The 20,155-nt window shown below is 51.9% G+C and overlaps 1 protein-coding gene across 1 annotated transcript in view; it reads right to left on the reverse strand.

The window, feature by feature from the left end:
• The window catches only part of TEAD4 (TEA domain transcription factor 4), a gene marked incomplete at its 5' end in the record, with an annotated part of 75,630 nt that overhangs the window by 24,780 nt on the left and 30,695 nt on the right, over positions 1-20,155 (reverse strand). The window contains 2 exons of the mRNA XM_082419279.1: positions 1,371-1,433; positions 1,784-1,848. Of these exons, the coding sequence (XP_082275405.1) occupies positions 1,371-1,433; positions 1,784-1,848 (128 nt within the window). The remainder of the gene's footprint in view (positions 1-1,370; positions 1,434-1,783; positions 1,849-20,155) is intronic.

Here is a 20,155-nt window from a genome sequence, read left to right on the forward strand (position 1 = left end):
GTCACGGACAACGGGGCCAGATGGGGCCTCTGTGGTCCTCTACTCCAGGGGCTTTTAAACTGGGTTCTGGGATGCTTTCGGGTTCGAGAGTCATGGGGGCTGAGAGGTGACTAGCGCGAGGGGTCCCTAGCCTGCTTCTCGCCAACCTAGCTTTGACCAGAGTAGCTCCTCTGATAACGGATCGGGGTGATATTTAATTTGGGAGAAAAACGAAAGGGCTGGGACTTCCCTGGTGGCGCAGTGGTTAAGAATCCGCCTGCTAATGCAGGGGACACAGGTTTGAGCCCTGGTCCAGGAAGATCCCACATGCCACAGAGCAACTAAGCCCGTGCGCCACAAGTACTGAGCCTGCGCTCTAGAGCCCGCGAGCCACAACTACTGAAGCCCGCGCGCCTAGAGCCCGTACTCTGCAACAAGAGAAGCCACCACAACGAAAAGCCCGTGTGCCACAACAAAGACCCAATGCAGCCAAAAATAAATAAATAAAATTAAAAAAAAAAAAACAAAAAAAGGGCTTCCATTGCTTTAAAAAATGTTTGTGGGGAATTCCCTGGCGGTCCAGCAGTTAGGACTCTGCGCTTTGACTGCCGAGGGCCCGGGTTCAATCCCTGGTCGGGGAACTAAGATCCCGCAAGCCGCACAGTGCGGCCAAAAAATAAAAATGAGAATAAAATTAAAATGTCTGTGGATTTACTGGTCTCAGCCCCAAGTGCTGGCTCCTCCTGCCAAGCAGCCACAGACTCTTCTGTTACCTCCACCGTCATGGGCAGCCTGCTGCCTCCCAGGGTTCAGCCAAGGGCCCCTGGGGCCAGGGGCCAGGAGGCCCGAGTCCCGTGGGGAGGGGACCCCCACCGGCGGCTGGCCCCCCGTGTAGCAGTCAGTCGCCTGTCGGCAGACAGGCCTGCAAGGTGGGGCCGATCCCGGGAGCCCCACCAGCCCTTCCCCCAGCGGGGACCCCACCCCGCAGGCCTGCCACCCACAGGATCTGGGTGACGGCAGTAAGGGGCCAAGAAGTGGGGTCTGGAGGGCAGTCCTGCTGCTCTAACCACGGGACTCCGGGTGTGCCGGTTCCTCTGAGCTGCAGGGGGCGGGGAGCACAGCAGGAGACCCGCCTCTGTCTCCCAGGATGCCGTGAGCCTGGCCATTCACACGCGGGACACACAGACACGGCCCCCAGTCAACGTCCTCTGCGCAGGTGGGAGAGAGGTTACAGGCTGAACCCCACTTTCCTCAGCACTGAGAAGCTCACTGGCTCCACACGTAAGCAGCCAGCCCCAAAACCCAGGGGAAGACTTTTCCTCCTGGGAAAAGAGCCCCAACTTCCGGGAGGCTGGCCCACCCGAGCCCTCCCGCTGCTGCCTTTGCCTTACCTTTAGCTTGGCCTGGATCTCGCGGGCTTTTCGCCGAGCCAGCACCTGGATGTGGCTGGACACCTGTGGCAGGAAGAGGGGTTCCTGTCTCCCCGACGGCCGGCTCCCCTGACCCTCAGCCCTCCACAGCCCCCCATCCCATCACAGGCTGAACGGATGAACGAATGAACGAAAGGACCAGTCACTGATGGGACCTCGGCCCCACCTCTCCCAGTTAAACAGAAGTGCAGTCGGATGGGGAGGGCTCTCCTCCCAGGCGATGGCAGAAGGGACCCCAGGGAAACTGACCGTCTGTGGCACACCCAGCAGAGGACCCCGCCCAAGCTGGTCCCCAGAGTCCACACCCGGTCCTGCGGAGGGCCGGGCCCACCCTGGGAGCCGACCAGTGCCGGGGTACCTGCCCCAGGGCCCACCTGCTTCCTGGTGCGGGTCTTCCCTGTCCGGAGCTTGATGTAGCGGGCGATCAGCTCATTCCGACCTGCAGAGACGCCAACATCCACTCAGCGGGAGGATCAGGACAAAGGCAGCCAAGCTCAAGGGCCCCTTACCGGCCCTCCCCAACCTGAGTGGCACTTGGGGTGAGGATTCTGCAGGGCCCCTCCGGCCCTCCTGAGATCCCAGGGATCTCCCAGCAGCAAGAGGAAGCCGAGGCCTCGCTGGGAGACCGCTAACCTGAGACCAGGGTGACAGGGCTGTGGATCTCTGGACGGCGGGCGCACAGCTCAGAAAGCCCCCTCAGAGCCTCCCCCCACCGCAGCCTGGCAGCCTCCTCCTTGGCCCTTCCCCCGGGCAGCTCCCACGGTCCCCACCACCTCCGCTAATGAGCAGGACCCGACAGGATGTCTGCCCTGTCTGTGGGCAGCGAGGGGGACGGGGGACACAAGTGTCAAGACACAGAGTGTCTCCAGAGGGGAGCCCGTGGCCCTAACCCGGACACAGGAAACCCAGCCAAGCACAGCTCCACGGCTCCAGCTAGACCGTCAACGGGTCACACAAGTGCTCGCTGCGGGCCCAGCCTCCTAGAGGTGATGCTGCAAGATCCCCCAGGACTACGGGGCCCCACGTCCTCCCTTATTGTAAATGAGATCAGGACAAGGGGTTCCCTGCTTTCCAGAGCTCACCACCTGGTGGAGGAGAGAAGTGTGCCCACATGATGGCCCTGCGCCTGCGTCCGACGGGACCATGCCACGTGCTCAGAGGAGGAGGGGCCAGCTCAGGCTGGGCGGCCAGGTGAGCCTTGAGCTGCACTGACCACCGGTAGGATTAGACCATAAAGAAGGGCACTGGTGGGGAGAGGCAGAGCGAGAGGGTTTGAGCAGGAGTTATTACCTCCTTTCTCCACCTCCGGGACCTGCCCTGTCCTGCTGGGCCTGGCTGAGCCTGGAGGGCTGCAGCAGCGGGAGTGAGGGAGCTGCTGATGCAGGGAAGAGGCGAGACAAGTGGGCTGTCCGCCACCTGGGCTGTAACCAGAGAGCACAGCCAAGGCCACATGGGGCCCCCAGCTGACCTCTCCCGCCTGCCAAGGCTGAATCAAGAGGCCACCCTCAGAAATCCTGGTTCAAGATGGCGGAGTAGAAGGACGTGCGCTCACTCCCTTTTGCGAGAGCACCGGAATCACAACTAACTGCTGAACAATCATCGACAGGAAGATACTGGAACTCACCAAAAAAGATACCCCACATCCAAAGACAAAAGAAAAGCCTCAGTGAGATGGTAGGAGGGGCGCAATCACAATAAAATCAAATCCCACAACTACTGGGTGGGTGACTCACAAACTGGAGAACACTTACACCATAGAAGTCCACCCACTGGAGTGAAGAGTGAAGGTTGTGAGCCCACATCAGGCTTCCCAACCTAGGGGTCTGGCAACGGGTGGAGGAATTCCCAGAGAATCAGACTTTGAAGGCTAGCAGGATTTGATTGCAGGACTTTGACAGGACTGGGGGAAACAGAGACTCCACTCTTGGAGGGCACACACAAAGTAGTGTGTGCATCAGGACCCAGGGGAAGGAGCAGTGACCCCATAGGAGACTGAACCAGACCTACCTGCTAGTGTTTGAGGGTCTCCTGCAGAGATGGAGGGTGGCTGTGGTTCACCGTGGGGACAAGGACACTGGCAGCAGAAGTTCTGGGAAGTACTCCTTGGCGTGAGCCCTCCCAGAATCCGACATTAGCCCCACCAAAGAGCCCAGGTAGCCTCCAGTGCTGGGTCGCCTCAGGCCAAACAACCAACAGGGAGGGAACCCAGCCCCACCCATCAGCAGACAAGTGGCTTAAAGTTTTACTGAGCTCTGCCCACCAGAGCAACACCCAGCTCTACCCACCACCAGTCCCTCCCATCAGGAAACTTGCACAAGCCTCTTAGATAGCCTCATCCACTAGAGGGCAGACAGCAGAAGCAAGAAGAACTACAATCCTGCAGCCTGTGGAAGGAAAACCACATTCACAGAAAGACAGACAAAATGAAAAGGCAGAGGACTACGTACCAGATGAAGGAACAAGACAAAACCCCAGAAAAACAACTAAATGAAGTGGAGATAGGCAACCTTCCAGGAAAAGAATTCAGAATAATGATAGTGAAGATGATCCAGGACCTCGGAAAAAGAATGGAGGCAAAGATCGAGAAGATGCAAGAAATGATTAACAAAGACCTAGAAGAATTAAAGAACAAACAAACAGAGATGACCAATACAATAACTGAAATGAAAACTACACTAGAAGGAATCAATAACAGAATAACTGAGGCAGAAGAACGGATAAGTGACCTGGAAGACAGAATGGTGGAATTCACTGCCACGGAACAAAATAAAGATAAAACAACGAAAAGAAATGAAGACACCCTAAGAGACCTCCGGGACAACATTAAATGCACCAACATTCACATTATAGGGGTCCCAGAAGGAGAAGAGAGAGAGAAAGGACCCAAGAAAATATTTGAAGAGATTATAGTTGAAAACTTCCCTAACATGGGAAAGGAAATAGCCACCCAAGTCCAGGAAATGCAGAGAGTCCCAGGCAGGAGAAACCCAAGGAGAAACATGCCAAGACACACAGTAATCAAATTGACAAAAATAATTAAAATTATTAAAAGCAACAAGGGAAAAATGACAAATAACATACAAGGGAACTCCCATAAGGTTAACAGCTGATTTCTCAGCAGAAACTCTACAAGCGAGAAGGGAGTGGCATGATATATTTAAAGTGATGAAAGAGAAGCACCTACAACCAAGATTACTCTGCCCAGCAAGGATCTCATTCAGATTTGATGGAGAAATCAACAGCTTTACAGACAAGCAAAAGCTAAGAGAATTCAGCACCACCAAACCAGCTCTACAACAAATGCTAAAGGAACTTCTCTAAGTGCGAAACACAAGAGAAGAAAAGGACCTACAAAAACAAACCCAAAACAATTAAGAAAACGGTAATAGGAACATATATATCAATAATTATCTTAACTGTGAATGTGTTAAATGCTCCAACCAAAAGACACAGGCTTGCTGAATGGATACAAAAACAAGACCCGTATATATGCTGTCTATAAGAGACCCACTTCAGACCCAGGGACACATACAGGCTGAAAGTGAGGGGGTGGAAAAAGATACTCCATGCAAATGGAAATCAAAAGAAAGCTGGAGTAGCAATTCTCATATCAGACAAAATAGACTTTAAAATAATGTTATAAGAGACAAGGAAGGACACTACATAATGATCAAGGGATCAATCCAAGAAGAAGATATAACAATTATAAATATATATGCACCCAACATAGCAGCACCTCAATATGTAAGGCAAATGGTAACAGCTATAAAAGAGGAAATCGAGGGGCTTCCCTGGTGGCACAGTGGTTAAGAATCCACCTGCCAATGCAGGGGACATGGGTTCTTGCCTGGTCCAGGAAGATCCCACATGCCACGGAGCAACTAAGCCCATGAGCCACAACTACTGAGCCTGCGAGCCACAACTACTGAGCCCACGTGCCACAACTACTGAAGCCTGCATGCCTAGAGCCTGTGCTCCACAACAAGAGAAGCCACTGCAATGAGAAGCCGGCGCACCACAATGAAGAGTTGCCCCCGCTCGCCGCAACTAAAGAAAGCCCACGCGCAACAATGAAGACCCAACACAGCCAAAAATAAATAAATAAATAAATTTTTTTTCAAAAAAGAGGAAATCGACAGTAACACAATAATAGTGGGGGACTTTAACACCTCACTTACACCAATGGACAGATCATCCAGACAGAAAATTCATATGGAAACACAAGCTTTAAATGACACAATGGACCAGATAGATTTAATTGGTATTTATAGGACATTCCATCCGAAAACAGCAGATTACACTTTCTTCTCAAGTGCACATGGAACCGTCTCCAAGATAGATCACATCTTGGGTCACAAATCAAGCCTCAGTAAATTTAAGAAAATTGAAATCATATCAAGCATCTTTACCGACCACAGCACTATGAGATTAGAAATCAATTACAGGGAAAAAAATGTAAAAAACACAAACACATGGAGGCTAAACAATGTGTTACTAAATAACCAGGAGATCACTGAAGAAATCAAAGAGGAAATCAAAAAATATCTAGAGACAAATGACAACAAAAACACGACGATCCAAAACCTATGGGATGCAGCAAAAGCAGTTCTAAGATGGAAGTTTATAGCAATACAGTCCTACCTCAAGAAACAAGAAAAATCTTAAACAAACAATCTAACCTTACACCTAAAGGAACTAGAGAAAGAAGAACAAACAAAACCCAAAGTTAGTAGAAGGAAAGAAATCATAAAGATCAGAGCAGAAATAAATGAAATAGAAACAAAGAAAACAACAAAGATCAATAAAACGGAAAGCTGGTTCTTTAAGAAGATAAACAAAATTGATAAACCTTTAGCCAGACTCATCAAGAAAACGAGGGAGAGGACTCAAATCAATAAAATTAGAAATGAAAAAGAAGTTACAAAGGACACCGCAGAAATACAAAGCATCCTAAGAGACTACTACAAGTAACTCTATGCCAATAAAATGGACAACCTGGAAGAAATGGACAAATTCTTAGAAAGGTATAACCTTCCAAGACTGAACAAGGAAGAAATAAAAAATAGGAACAGACCAATCACAAGTAATGAAATTGAAACTGTGATTAAAAATCTTCCAACAAACAAAAGTCCAGGACCAGATGGCTTCACAGGTGAATTCTTTCAAACATTTAGAGAAGAGCTAACACCCATCCTTCTCAAATTCTTCCAAAAAAATCGCAGAGGAAGGAATACTCCCAAACTCATTCTACAAGGCCACCATCACCACGATACCAAAACCAGACAAATATACTACAAAAAAAGAAAATTACAGACCAGTATCACTGATGAATACAGATGCAAAAATCCTCAACAAAATACTAGCAAACAGAATCCAATAACACATTAAAAGGATCATACACCATGATCAAGTGGGATTTATCCCAGGAATGCAAGGATTCATCAATATACGAAAATCAATCAATGTGATACACCATATTAACAACTTGAAGAATAAAAACCATATGATAATCTCAATAGATGCAGAAAAAGCTTTTGACAAAATTCAACACCCATTTATGATAAAAACTCTCCAGAAAGTGGGCATAGAGGGAACCTACCTCAACATAATAAAGGCCATATACGACAAACCCACAGCAAACATCATTCTCAATGGTGAAAAACTGAAAGCATTTCCTCTAAGATCAGGAACAAGACAAGGATGTCCACTCTCGCCACTCTTATTCAACATAGTTTTGGAAGTCCTAGCCATGGCAATCAAAGAAGAAAAATAAATAAAAGGAATACAAATTGGAAAAGAAGAAGTAAAACTGTCACTGTTTGCAGACGACATGATAATATACATAGATAATCCTCAAGATGCCACCAGAACACTACTAGAGCTAATCAATGAATTTAGTAAAGTTTCAGGATACAAAATTAATGCACAGAAATCTCTTGCATTCCTATACACTAACAACTAAATATCAGAAAGAGAAATTAAGGAAACAATCCCATTCACGACTGCAACAAAAAGAATAAAATACCTGGGAATAAACCTACCTAAGGAGGTAAAAGACCTGTACTCAGAAAACTATAAGACACCGATGAAAGAAATCAAAGACGACACAAACAGATGGAGAGATATACCATGGTCTTGGATTGGAAGAATCAATACTGTGAAAATGACTATACTAACCAAAGCAATCTACAGATTCAATGCAATCCCTATCAAATTACCAATGGCATTTTTTACAGAACTAGAACAAAAAAATCTTAAAATTTGTATGGAGTCACAAAAGACCCTGAATAGCCAAAGCAATTTGAGGGAAAAAAATGGAGCTGGAGGAATCAGACTCCTTGATTTCAGACTATACTACAAAGCTACAGTAATCAAGACAATATGGTACTGGCACAAAAACAGAAATATAGATCAACTGAACAGAATAGAAAGCCCAGAGATAAACCCATGCACATATGGTCACCTTATTTTTGATAAAGGAGGCAAGAATATACAATGGAGAAAAGACAGCCTCTTCAATAAGTGGTGCTGGGAAAACTAGGCAGCTGCAGGTAAAAGAATGAAATTAGAACACTCCCTAACACCATACACAAAAATAAACTCAAAATGGATTCAAGACCTAAATGTAAGACCGGACACTATAAAACTCTTAGAGGAAAACATAGGAAGAACACTCTGACATAAATCACAGCAAGATCTTTTTTGACCCACCTCCTAGAGTAATGGAAATAAAAACAAGAATAAACAAATGGGACCTAATGAAACTTCAAAGCTTTTGCACAGCAAAGGAAACCATAAGCAAGACGAAAAGACAACCCTCAGAATGGGAGAAAATATTTGCAAACAAATCAACAGACAAAGGATTAATCTCCAAAATATATAAACAGCTCATGCAGCTCAACATTTAAAAAAAAAAACAACCCAATCAAAAAATGGGCAGAAGACCTAAATAGACATTTCTCCAAAGAAGACATACAGATGGCCAAGAGGCATATGAAAAGCTGCTCAACATCACTAATTATTAGAGAAATGCAAATCAAAACTACAATGCGGTATCACCTCACACCAGTTAGAATGGGCATCATCAGAAAATCTACAAACAACAAATGCTGGAGAGGGTGTGGAGAAAAGGGAACCCTCTTGCACTGTTGGTGGGAATGTAAATTGATACAGCCACTATGGAGAACAGTATGGAGGTTCCTTAAAAAACTAAAAATAGAATTACCATATGACCCAGCAATCTCACTACTGGGTATATATCCAGAGAAAACCATAATTCAAAAAGACACATGCACCCCAATGTTCATTGCAGCACTGTTTACAGTAGCCAGGACATGGAAGCAACCTAAATGCCCATCGACAGATGAATGGATAAAGAAGACATGGTACATATATACAATGGAATATTACTCAGCCATAGAAAGGAACGAAATTGGGTCATTTGTAGAGACGTGGATGGACCTAGAGACTGTCATACAGAGTGAAGTAAGTCAGAAAGAGAAAAATAAATATCGTATATTAATGCATATATGTGGAATCTAGAAAAATGGTACAGATGAACCAGTTCGCAGGGCAGAAATAGATACACAGATGTAGAGAACAAACGTATGGACACCAAGGGGGGAAAGTGGCGGGGGGGTGGGGGGGGGGTGGGGGGATGAATTGGGAGATTGGGATTGACATGTCTACACTGATGGGTATAAAATTGATGACTAATAAGAACCTGCTGTATAAAAAAATAAATAAAATTCAAAAAAAAAAAAAAAAAAAAAGAGGTTCCCCTCAGGAGGTCTCATCTGCCAGAAAGACACACTGGCCTGTCTGTGTCGGGGAAGGAGGGGGGAAGCCGAGACCCTGGGGACACCGTCTGTGGGCTGGTCTGCCTCTAAGCCCGTGGTCCAGCACCATGTCTCTTCTCAAAGCTTTCCAGGGAAAGGTACTCCACAGGTGGTCCAATGAACGTGCAATAGTCCTACCCTACATCTAACTAGAGGCACTCACGCTGCAGCTGTGAAAGGCAGAGTCTAACCATCACCAGTAACGACTGGAAACAGTCACGGGATTGGGAGTCGAGGAGCCAGGCCGCAGCCCAGCAGCTCCACAAATGAGCTCTGGGGCCTCGGCTGGTCACTTCCCTCCGGACCCTCACACAGCCTTCTCTTCTTAAACATGCGCCCTGACAACCAGAGGCTTTTCATTCAAATGTGCCCAAATTGTACAGACTTCGGAAACAGACCTGAACTCTGGCTCAACAACAGCTCTCTGGGGCTCAGTCTCCCTTCCTGTAAAACGAACATGTTCCAGGCCCCCGTGAGGAGTCCAGTTCCAAAAGTCGAGGGGCAAACAAACGGCAGGGCGGGAAGGAGGTCCCCTTGAGCCCCGAGGTTGAGGACAGCGCTGGTGGGCGTGGTGACGGAGAGGCCTGGTGCCAGCGGTGGGAAAGCTGATGGGATGGGGGGACACTTTGGTCTGGAGGCGGCTTAGTCACCAGCTGGGATCCGGTTCTCGTGCTGCTCCAGCCCACACCACGGAGTGGGTAGCAGCTCATCGCTTCTGTGTCTGTCTTTTCCTGCTACATTCTCAGCATCTCAGGAGGGGACCACACCTCCCTTCAGGTCTGCATCCCCGGGACCCGGCACCTATTTGCCAAATGAATGAATGACTCTGCCAGCAAAAGCTGATGCCTCTGATTTCAAACTAGGTCAGAATCCAGCCACTTCTCACCACCCCCGTGTCCAAGCGACCTCCCTCCCTGGCCAGAGGGCGGAACGGGCTTCTGCCTGGATTCCCTGCTCCCAATCTATTCTCCACGCAGAAGCCACAGCCATCCTGTTAGAACCCAAACCCCCTCCAACGGTGCCCTCCTCCCTCCGTTGAAAGTATCCAAGCCCCTACAATAGCCTGAAGGCCCCCGCAGGATCTGTCCCCCCGCCCCCAGCTCAGCCCCTCTCCAACCTCCTGCCAGCGGCCTTCGGGTCTCTGAGCTATTGCTGGTCGTGCCAGGCCCCTCCCACCTCAGGGCCTTCACGCATCCTGTTCTCTGCCCCAGAGACCCGCACGGCCCACTCCCTCACCTTCAACCCCGCGGGCATCGTTGCTCAACAGCCGTTATCAGGGGGACGTCTTCCCTAAACACCCCACTGAAAGCTGAGGTCACCCCACACCCCCTTCACTTTCTCCAGCTCATTCTAATCACCATGTGACCCACTTACTTATGTAGCGCACGGTCTATCCCCGACTCCCATCAGGAGGAAAGCTCCTATGAACAGGGGTTCTTGTCTCTTCACACCTAAAGCTAGAAAAGTGCTACACACAGTACACACTCAATAAGTATTTGCTAAACGAATGACAAGATGTTGGTCACGTCTTCTGCGGGAACACTGTGAGATAAAGAAGTACAAATAACCTTCCACTTCCGATTAGTCCAACATCATTCTCAAAGCGCTTTCCTATCCTGGTCTCATTTGAGCTTCTCTCTGCAGAAGCAAATCCAGATTTTGGTGAGGCCTAAAATATCTAAAAACTGGGAGGCCCTCTCTGAGAAAAAGAATTGAAAATACAAACACAAAATTAGGTTAAGGAGGTGATGGGTGGGTTCACTCTCTTGATGGTGGTGATGGCTCCGTAAGTCAAACTTACCGAACTGTCCACTCCAAATACGGATTGTTTATGGTATGTCAATTATATTTCAGTAAAGCTACCTTAAAATATTTAATAAAAAATAAACAGTTTGGGCTTCCCTGGTGGCGCAGTGGTTGAGAATCTGCCTGCCAATGCAGGGGACACGGGTTCGAGCCCTGGTCTGGGAAGATCCCACATGCCGCGGAGCAACTAGGCCCATGAGCCACAACTGCTGAGCCTGCGCGTCTGGAGCCTGTGCTCCGCAACAAGAGAGGCCACGATAGTGAGAGGCCTGCGCACCGCGATGAAGAGTGGCCCCCACTTGCCGCAACTAGAGAAAGCCCTCGCACAAAAACGAAGACCCAACACAGCCAAAAATAAATTAATTAATTAAAAATAAATAAATAAACAAACAGTTTTGGGAATTCCCTGGCAGTCCAATGGTTAGGACACAGCGCTTTCACTACTAGGGCCTGGGTTCAATCCCTGGTCAGGGAACTAAGATCCCACAAGCCGTGTGGTGCAGCTAAATAAATAAATAGAGTTAAAAAAAAATAAAATAAAAAGTTTAGGCGCCTGGAAGGGGCCCACGCAGGTGAGGGGCCCCGAAGTGTAAGCCTCACTGACGTCACAGGAAATCCGACCTCCCCCACAGAAGGGCAGGCAGATGGAGAAACTGAGGCCAGAAAATCTCACTCAGATGGGCCACCGGCAGACCTAGGGCTAACACCCGGGTGTGAGTCCTGGCTCAGCCACTTGGAAGTGGCAGAGGGCCTGGCGGAGAAGGTGCTCGGTCCGCAGGAGTCCATTCCCAGTCCGGGCAGGCCTCCTGGCCGGACGCAGTGGCGTGTACTCTGCAGCACCCGTTAAACAGCAGCTGGGAGGCCCCTGCCCAGCCCCGGCTGAGACCCTTACTCCACACGTCACAGACGACCCCCATGTCATGAGGATGGAGCCCCCGCCCAGCCCCGGCACCACCTCTGTCTCTGCCACAGGGTCCAGGAGCTCTGCCTACAGACAGGCCCTAGGCACGGCCCGGGCCCTAGGCACGAGGCCAGCAGTGGGGTCACAGGAGCCAGACCCAGGGTCCCAGGCTGGCTCGGCTGTCTTCGTACGTTTCAAGTTGTGCTTCTCTCCTCCCGGGAGAGGCCTCCTCCTCTCCCTTGCGGCCCCTCGGACCGCGTTCCAGCCAGGCCCGTCCTGCTGCTCAGCAGGGGAGGACCCCTGGGTGGGAGTGGAGCCCTGGGTTTCTCTGGGTGTCTGGAGCCAAGGGGGGCAAACAGCTCCCTTCCTGCCCCCTGAGGTCCTCCCGAGGTCAACCCGGCCATTCAACTGCCTCCAAACCAGCTGGCATCTAATCCAGGCCTTATACAGACACAGGGAACTGCTGTAGTTTCTTTCACTCTCGTGATAACAGTAACAATAATGAACGTCCGTGGAGCACTTACAGGTACCCGTACGAACACAGAGTGAACACGGTAAACTTCACGTGTGTTCACACGTTCATCCTCACAACAGCTCCTGCAGCTGGTCTCTTGTCTTCATTCTATCCGCAGTGTGGTTCTAGAGTCTATCTCCTAACTTCTCTTTAACACAGCATTGAGGGGATGGACCGGGGGGCACCAGGGGTCCTAGCTAGCCTAAGCGAGAAGAAACTAAGGCCCAGAGAGGGAAAGTGATTTCTTCAAAGTCACGTGGTTTATCACTGTCCCAAGGCCACAGGAACATCCGTTTCTAAGGCCACACCCAGGGCTTCACAATGGCTGCTTTTTCCCACGGATGTCTCCCCTGGCTGGGCTGGGAGTTTCTTCTGCCAGAGGCCATTCTGCTCTGCCTCTCTGGACCATCCACCCGCCTCCCACCCCCGGCCGATTCCCTGGGTCTCTGCATGAAGTAAGTCCTCACTGCTCCTGGCCCTGACCCTGGCCCCTGGCCCAGGTCCTGCAGGGAGAGCCAACTATTTGGACCAAAAGCCGGCCCACCTGTTTGTTTTTGTTTTAATATTTATTTTATTTATTTAGGCTGCGCCGGGTCTTAGTTGTAGCATGCATGCGGGATCTAGTTCCCGGACCAGGGATCGAACCCGGGCCCCCTGCATTGGGAGCGTGGAATCTTACTCACTGGACTGCCAGGGAAGTCCCAATGCCCACCTGTTTTCACTCTCTCCTGGACAGCGGTACTCAGAGCTGTAGGAGCCAAAGTGCCCTGGATGACTGAGACGCCAGGAGGCTCCCAGAGCTGGGGGAGAAGCAGAGAGACGTAAGGAGTGTGCAGAGCCGTGAAGCCACAGTGAAGGCAGCAAAGAAGAGCAATGGCAGGGGAGCTCCCTGGTGGCCCAGTGGTTAGGATTCCGGGCTTTCACTGCCATGGCCCAGGTTCAATCCCTGGTCAGGGAATGGAGATCCCGCAAGCCACATGGCGTGGCCAAATAAAAAGGGCAACATCAGGAGGAAACTAGTAGAAAATCCAGGTGAGCTGGTGGGAAGGCAAGAGCTGCATCCTCGTCCCAGCTCTGCCACCAGCTGCACAACCCCAGGCCTCCCACCCTCCGGTGGTTGAGATCCCGGACCGGGGCAGGAGGCCAACCTGGACCACGCGGAGGCCAGCCGGGCAGCTGGGCATTGCAGTGTGGCAGGTGGCCTTGGCCAACCCCAGAGAGGGCCTGGGTGGGACTGGAAAGGACACCCCACCAGACTGTGGCCCATCTGTCAGAGGACATGTGTCCAAAGCCCCCACAGCCCCACCCACCATGGGCAAGGACGGCAGTGGACCCTCAGGCTGAAGGCGGGGCACTCCCAATGCAGGGTCCACACAGAGTGACGACCACCTTCTCCAAACCCCACACCCAGGGCCACACATGTCCTGCCAGCCACCCCAGGCTCTTTCTTCCTCAGTCACACAAGAGCATGAAAATCCCATCTGCTAAATCCTGTCTGGGACAGGCCTCTTCTGTGTCTCATTTCCTCCCTGTACCAGCCCTACCCCAGGGCCGTAAACATATTCAGGGTTTATGCCCTTTAAGAAGGGTCATCAAAGACAGTTGTTTTGCTAATATTGTTGATAAGGTCCTATTAGAACTAAAGCTATTAGTTTTCAAAGTTGAAAAGGGCATGAGCTTCCCCGCAGGTAGATAGATCTTTGCTTCAGCAGAGGCCTCACAGGGAGCGCTTTACCGGAGCTGACATTTCACCCCTGCAGGCGGGGGTGGGGAGGCCAGCCCCCACTAATGCCCATGGCCTGGCCTGGGGGCGCCCTGGCTAGGGATCAACTGAAGCTATAAACACCTGCAGCTGGAGGAGGAGGCTATTTGTGGAGAAGAAACTTTTCATGCCTGACATCCGAGCTGTTACCACCATTGTCCCTGGAGGGCTCTGAGGCTTCTGGTGAAATCCTACACCATCTTCAAGGCCACTCCGCCTCCAGCCCTGGTGCACAAGGTCTGTGCCTCCCTGGGCTCAAGTCATTTGAGCTCGTTAAGGGCAGGAAGAGTTCCCCTCCAGCTCTGCAGCCCCACGCTGTTCACTGGCACCTCTCCTCCCAACAGCTACACTAAAGACGGTGTCTTCTTTCAATTAGTACATGAAAAGATGCTTGACATCACTAACCTTAGGGAAATGCAAATCAAACCATGAGATACCACCTCACACCCACTAGAATGGCTATTGAAAAAAAAAAAAAAACAGAAAACGGAAAATAACAAGCGTTGGTGAGGATGTAAAGAAATTAAAACACTTGTACGTTGCTGGCAGAATGTAAAATGGTGCAGCCACTTGTGGGAGATAGTCTGGTAGTTCCTCAAAAAGTTAAACAGAATCACCATATGATCCAGCAATTCCACCTCTAGGTATATACCCCAAATAACTGAAAGCAGGGTGTCAAAGAGATATTTGCATACCCAGGTTCATAGCAGCATTATTCACAATAGCCAAAAGATGGAAACACCCACATATACATCAATAGATAAATGGATCAACAAAATGTGGTCCATCCACACAATGGAATATTTATTCAGCGATTAAAAAGAAGAATGAAGTTCTGACATAGGCTACAACATGGATGAACCTTGAAGACATTGTCCTAAGAGAAATAATCCAGACGCAGAATGGCAAGTACTATATGATTCCACTACTGTGATGTACCCAGAACAGGCAAATTCATGATCTACAGAAAGTAGATCAGAGGATACCAGGGCCTGGGGGGAAGGGGGAATGGGGAGTTTATTGTTTAATGGGTACAGTTTCTGTTGGGAAGAACGAAAAAGTTCTGGAGATGACGGCGGTGATGGCTGCACAACAGTGTAAGTGTACTTAATGCCACTGAGCTGTGCACTTACAAAGGGTCATATGGTGCATTTTAAGTTCTTCATATTTTCCCACAAAATATATAAGTAGGGCTTCCCTGCTGGCCCAGTGGTTAAGAATCTGCCTGCCAATGCAGGGGGGACACGGGTTCGAGCCCTGGTCCGGGAAGATCCCATATGCTGCGGAGCAACTAAGCCAGTGCGCCACAACTACTGAGCCTGCGTTCTAGAGCCCACGAGCAACAACTACCGAGCCCACGTGCCACAACTGCTGAAGCCCACGCACCTAGAGCCCGTGCTCCACAAGAAGAGAAGCCACTGCAATGAGAAGCCCGCGCACCGCAACAAAGAGTAGCCCCCACTCGCTGCAACTAGAGAAAGCCTGCGCACAGCAACAAAGACCCAACGCAGCCAAAAATAAAATAAATAAATAAATAAATTTATTTTAAAATAAATATATATATATATGTAATAAATAAATAAAACCAAAACCCCACAAAAGGTAGTATTATTATTATCCCCATTTTTCAAATGGGGACACTGAAGCTGAGAGGTAAACAACCTGCCCAACTGGCCACTGGGCAGAGTGGATGTGAACAGAGGCGCCCACCGTCAGGCCTCCAGAAGCGGGACGCCAGGGTTCCAGGCCAGAAGAGAGGGACACGAAGCACAGGGCAGCGGAGGGTCCAAGGACCACGGCGAGAAGCCAGCAGCAGAAGCTCGGATGAGGCTCCGTGACCTGTCCCATCGCCTCCGTGACCAGAGCCCGACCTGGGTCCAGCCTCTGCTCAGCCTCTCGTTAGCTAGTGACTCACCTCGGATGGTCCCTTATCACAACACTTTGCCCAGATCCCCACGGGGACCCCCAAACCCAGCAGGCAAAGCCCCGCCTCTGGGCCAAGGCTCACTCCCCCCGCCTTCCTCCACCTGGCCAAGCTCCACTTCCTCCCAGAAAGCTTCCAAGATAAGCCAGCCCTCGGCTGACTGGCTACATACAACATAAGTGCCCTCAGTTTACTTTCCAAAGATGTTCCTCCTGCCTCTCCTTCAACCACGCAGCCACAGAGAGCAGAGACCACGGCGCCCAGCCCGGCCTGGTCCAGAGCGGTGGGGCCCTTGATGGGAACCGCCCAACGGCTAACAGGCAACGAGGCGCCAGGGAGACAAGGGAGACAGGAGAGGAGGGCAGAGACTTGGGAGATTCAGAGCAACGTCCAGGAGGGCCAGGGCCCTGGCGGGCAGAGGGGAGGAACGCCCAGAACAAGACAGAGCTGGCCGCGGGCAGCCGGAGGGAGAGCCAGGCCGCCGGGGCCAGACAGGAGCCACGCTCACCTCCCGCCACCTGCCAGGGGGGGCAGAGCCAGGCTGGGCGACGAGGTCAGAGAGACTGGCAGTGCCAGGGCGAGGGTCACACCGTGACGGGGCAAAACCAAAGGCTGCCATGAGCCGGGGAAGGGGCAGCCTTGGCCCGGGAGCCGGTCCACGGGCGGGGGAGGCTCAGCGCGGATCTGTCCTGCGCCTGCGTGTCACCTCCATGTCTGCCTAGCCCTGCTCTGGGTGTGCGGGGGCCGAGCTGGGGGCAGGACTGACCCCTTGTCCTCAGAGACTCCGGGTCTCGAATCCTCCTCTGGGCAGTTTGCTCTTCCTGCCTGAGGCCAGCTGCCCACCTGGAAACCAGCTGAGGCCTCTGGATGTGGGGCACTGGGGAGGGTAAGGGCCAGGGCTCTCGGGGCACAGAGGATGGCAAGGGTGGGTCCCCGAGAGAAGGAGGGGTGGCGAGCATCCTGAGGGAGACCAGGTCTGAGCCAACTCGGCGGCTGGTCCCTCTACCGCCCCACCCCCTCCCACGTCTGGGGCTGAGCTCAGAGCTATATATACCCCCCAGCTGGGCCGCTCTGCTCTGCCGAGAGAGCCCCCGTCCACTCCGGCAAGGCCCTGCCTTGGCTCTGCCCCCGAGCCTGTAAGACGAGATGGGGCTAAGCCAGCGTCTGCACCCCAGCGGGACGTGTACTCACGGAGGACAGGTGCCATGGGGGCTGGGTCAGTCGCCAGACTCCGCGGGGCGGCCCCTGGTCCCCCTGCCCAGAGCCTGACCCACCTGAGCCGGGGCCAAGCAGGAGGCAGGCTGGCTTCGCAGAGCTCACCAGGGCCACTCGGGGTAATGGGGAGCACTGACCACCGCCCCACCTGGCCCCCGCTCCTACTTACTACCTGAGCGACTCTGGGAGAAGCTCTTGGTTTCTCTGAGCTTCTCTCTCTGCATCTGCACAGGTTGTCACCCCTCCCATCCCTAAGAGGCTCCTGGCCTCGGCCCCTCCCTGTCTCTCAGCACAGGGAAGGAGAGCCGCAAAGGACGCCGGCAAGGCCAGGACAGTTCGCCAAACACTGTTTTCATCTTGCTTGCCTCACTCAACGGCTCCCCTCCTGCCAAACACAGTTCCACTCCAAGGCCCGCTGGAAGTGCACAGCCTTGCCTTTCCCAAACGCTGCTTCAGTCACAGTCGCCAGGGGCCCAAAGATCAAGTCTCTTAAACCCTATACCTTCCTATGTGAATACGGATAGAAATAACCACCCATAACGACTAAAAAAAGCGAAGCCACCCAAATGTCCATCAACTGGGTGAAGAGATAAACACCATGGGGTCCATCCATATGATGGAATGTGACTCAGTCTTCAAAAGGAAGGACGTTCTGACACCTGCTACGACACGGAGGAACCTTGAGAACGTGATACTCAGTGAAACAAGCTGGACACAGAAGGACAAATACTGCGTGACTCCACTTACGTGAGGTCCGTAGAGGAATCACAGCCATAGAGACAGAAAGTGGATGGTGGGTGCCAGGGGCTGGGGGAGGGGGGGAGGTCCGTAGAGGAATCACAGCCATAGAGACAGAAGGTGGATGGTGGGTGCCAGGGGCTGGGGGAGGTGGGGAGTGAGTGTTTAATAGGGACAGAGTTTCAGTTCGGGAGGATGAGAAAATTCTAGAAACGGACGGTGATGATGGTCGCACAACAATGTGAATGTACTTAATGCCACTGAACTGTACACTGAAAAATGGTTACAACAGTATATTTTACCACCACACACAAAGAAACAGCAGGCCCACGGCGTCACTCAAACACTGTCTGCTGGCTCTCCACGGTCAGCACCTCCTGGGGCCTTCCCCACCCGGCAGCACCCTCGGCTTTCTCCCTCTGCTGAGTGCCTCTTGCCCACCTGTGTTTGCCAGACCATTTGTCCCTTTAAAGCAGGAAGATGAATCCTGAGAGGCGCCTGGGCACCGATCACTGCCCCACCCAGGGATAGGACAGCTCTCCAGCCACGCCCGGACCCGCCATACACACCCCTCCCCCTCCTCCCCCTCACACCTCAGCTCATGACCAGCACGCGCCCCACTCTCCACCAAAGCGGTGGGAAGAGCCCAGGATACCAGAGCCCCCTCCTCCGCAGCTCCACGGGGAGGACCTCCATCTGCAGCCCCACCCCGGACACACAGGTGCTCCATACACGGCGGCCCTCTCCTCCACGGAAGCTTCCACAGGGACCAAAAGTAAGAAGCAAGCATTAGAGCAGGAAGTGGTTTAGCAGGGAGGCCTGGGGGGCCCGACCCGGGGCATGAAGGCCCACAGAAGTGGGGACCCAGCAGAGCCACAGCAGAGGGGCTGGTAAGGAGGGATGAGCAGCTTTAACTGCTGACCAAGGAGCAGACCCAGGGTCTAGCTCGAAAGGACCCTGCTTCCCCAACAAGCAGGCGAGAAGGAATCCCTTGGCCCTGCAGGGAAGGTGTAGGTAAAGGATGAAGTAGGCGGGGCTGTGCAGCTCTGTGGCTCCCTAGACCAGTAACTAAGCAGATTTGAGTTCGGTCCATTGAATTGTGTTGGTGTCCCCCCCAACATTCACGTCCACCCAGAACCTCAGAATGTGGCCTTATCTGGAAACAGAGTCTTCACAGATGTAATTAGTTAAGATGAGGTCATACTGGATTAAGGTGGGCCTTAAATCCAATGATTGGTAACCTCTTACAGGTGTCCGTGTAAGAGGACACACAGAGACACAGAGAGGATGGCCATGTGACAACAGGGTCAGAGATGGGAGTGATGCAGCTACGAGCCAAGGACAACAAGGGCTGCCATCCGCCACCAGAAGCCAGGAGGGAGACACGGAACAGACCCTCCACAAGGAACCAACCCCAGGGACCCCTTGAGTTCAGACTTCTGGCCTCCTGACCTGCAAGGATACACTGCTGTGGTCCAAGGCATCCCTTAAATTTGTGGCAACTCTTACAGCAGCCCTCGGAGCTGAGCTGGGTCAGCCCCCGTGGGCCCCCCACACAGCTGACAAAGCATCTGCGCTGGGGGAGGGGCACCCGTGTGCGGGTGGTCGCCTGGCCTGGAGCCATCTCACGGGGGGCAGGGCGAGACCCTCTGTTGTCAGGGGCTTCAGCCAGTCAGAGACCCCCTCAGCTGCCCAAGACCCACGTTTCAAGCTGGGGGTCCTGGCGGGCTTTCCAGTGTCAATGGAGGCTGCCCTGAGCCTCTCAACAGCCGTTCAGTGTTTGTTTTGCTCCCCCAGATACCCTCTCTTCCACCCTAAAGTCAGCACAGCCGCGGGCAGAACGCTCAGTCCTTCCCACGGGGCTGCTGGACATTGAGTCTCTGTATGTTCCCATCCTCAGCGGCTCAGGAAGACTTAGTCTTACCTGATGGCTCTCGGCTGGAGGGGAACGTCCCTGAGGGGAGGGTCCTCAGCCTCTCTGGGGACACGCCCGTCTGCCTTGTGTGCTCACCCCCACCGAGCTGCAGCAGGGTCTAGATCTGCCCCAC

Source organism: Balaenoptera physalus (assembly GCF_965194825.1).
Source record: "Balaenoptera physalus genome assembly, chromosome: 13".
NCBI lineage: Eukaryota > Metazoa > Chordata > Mammalia > Artiodactyla > Balaenopteridae > Balaenoptera > Balaenoptera physalus.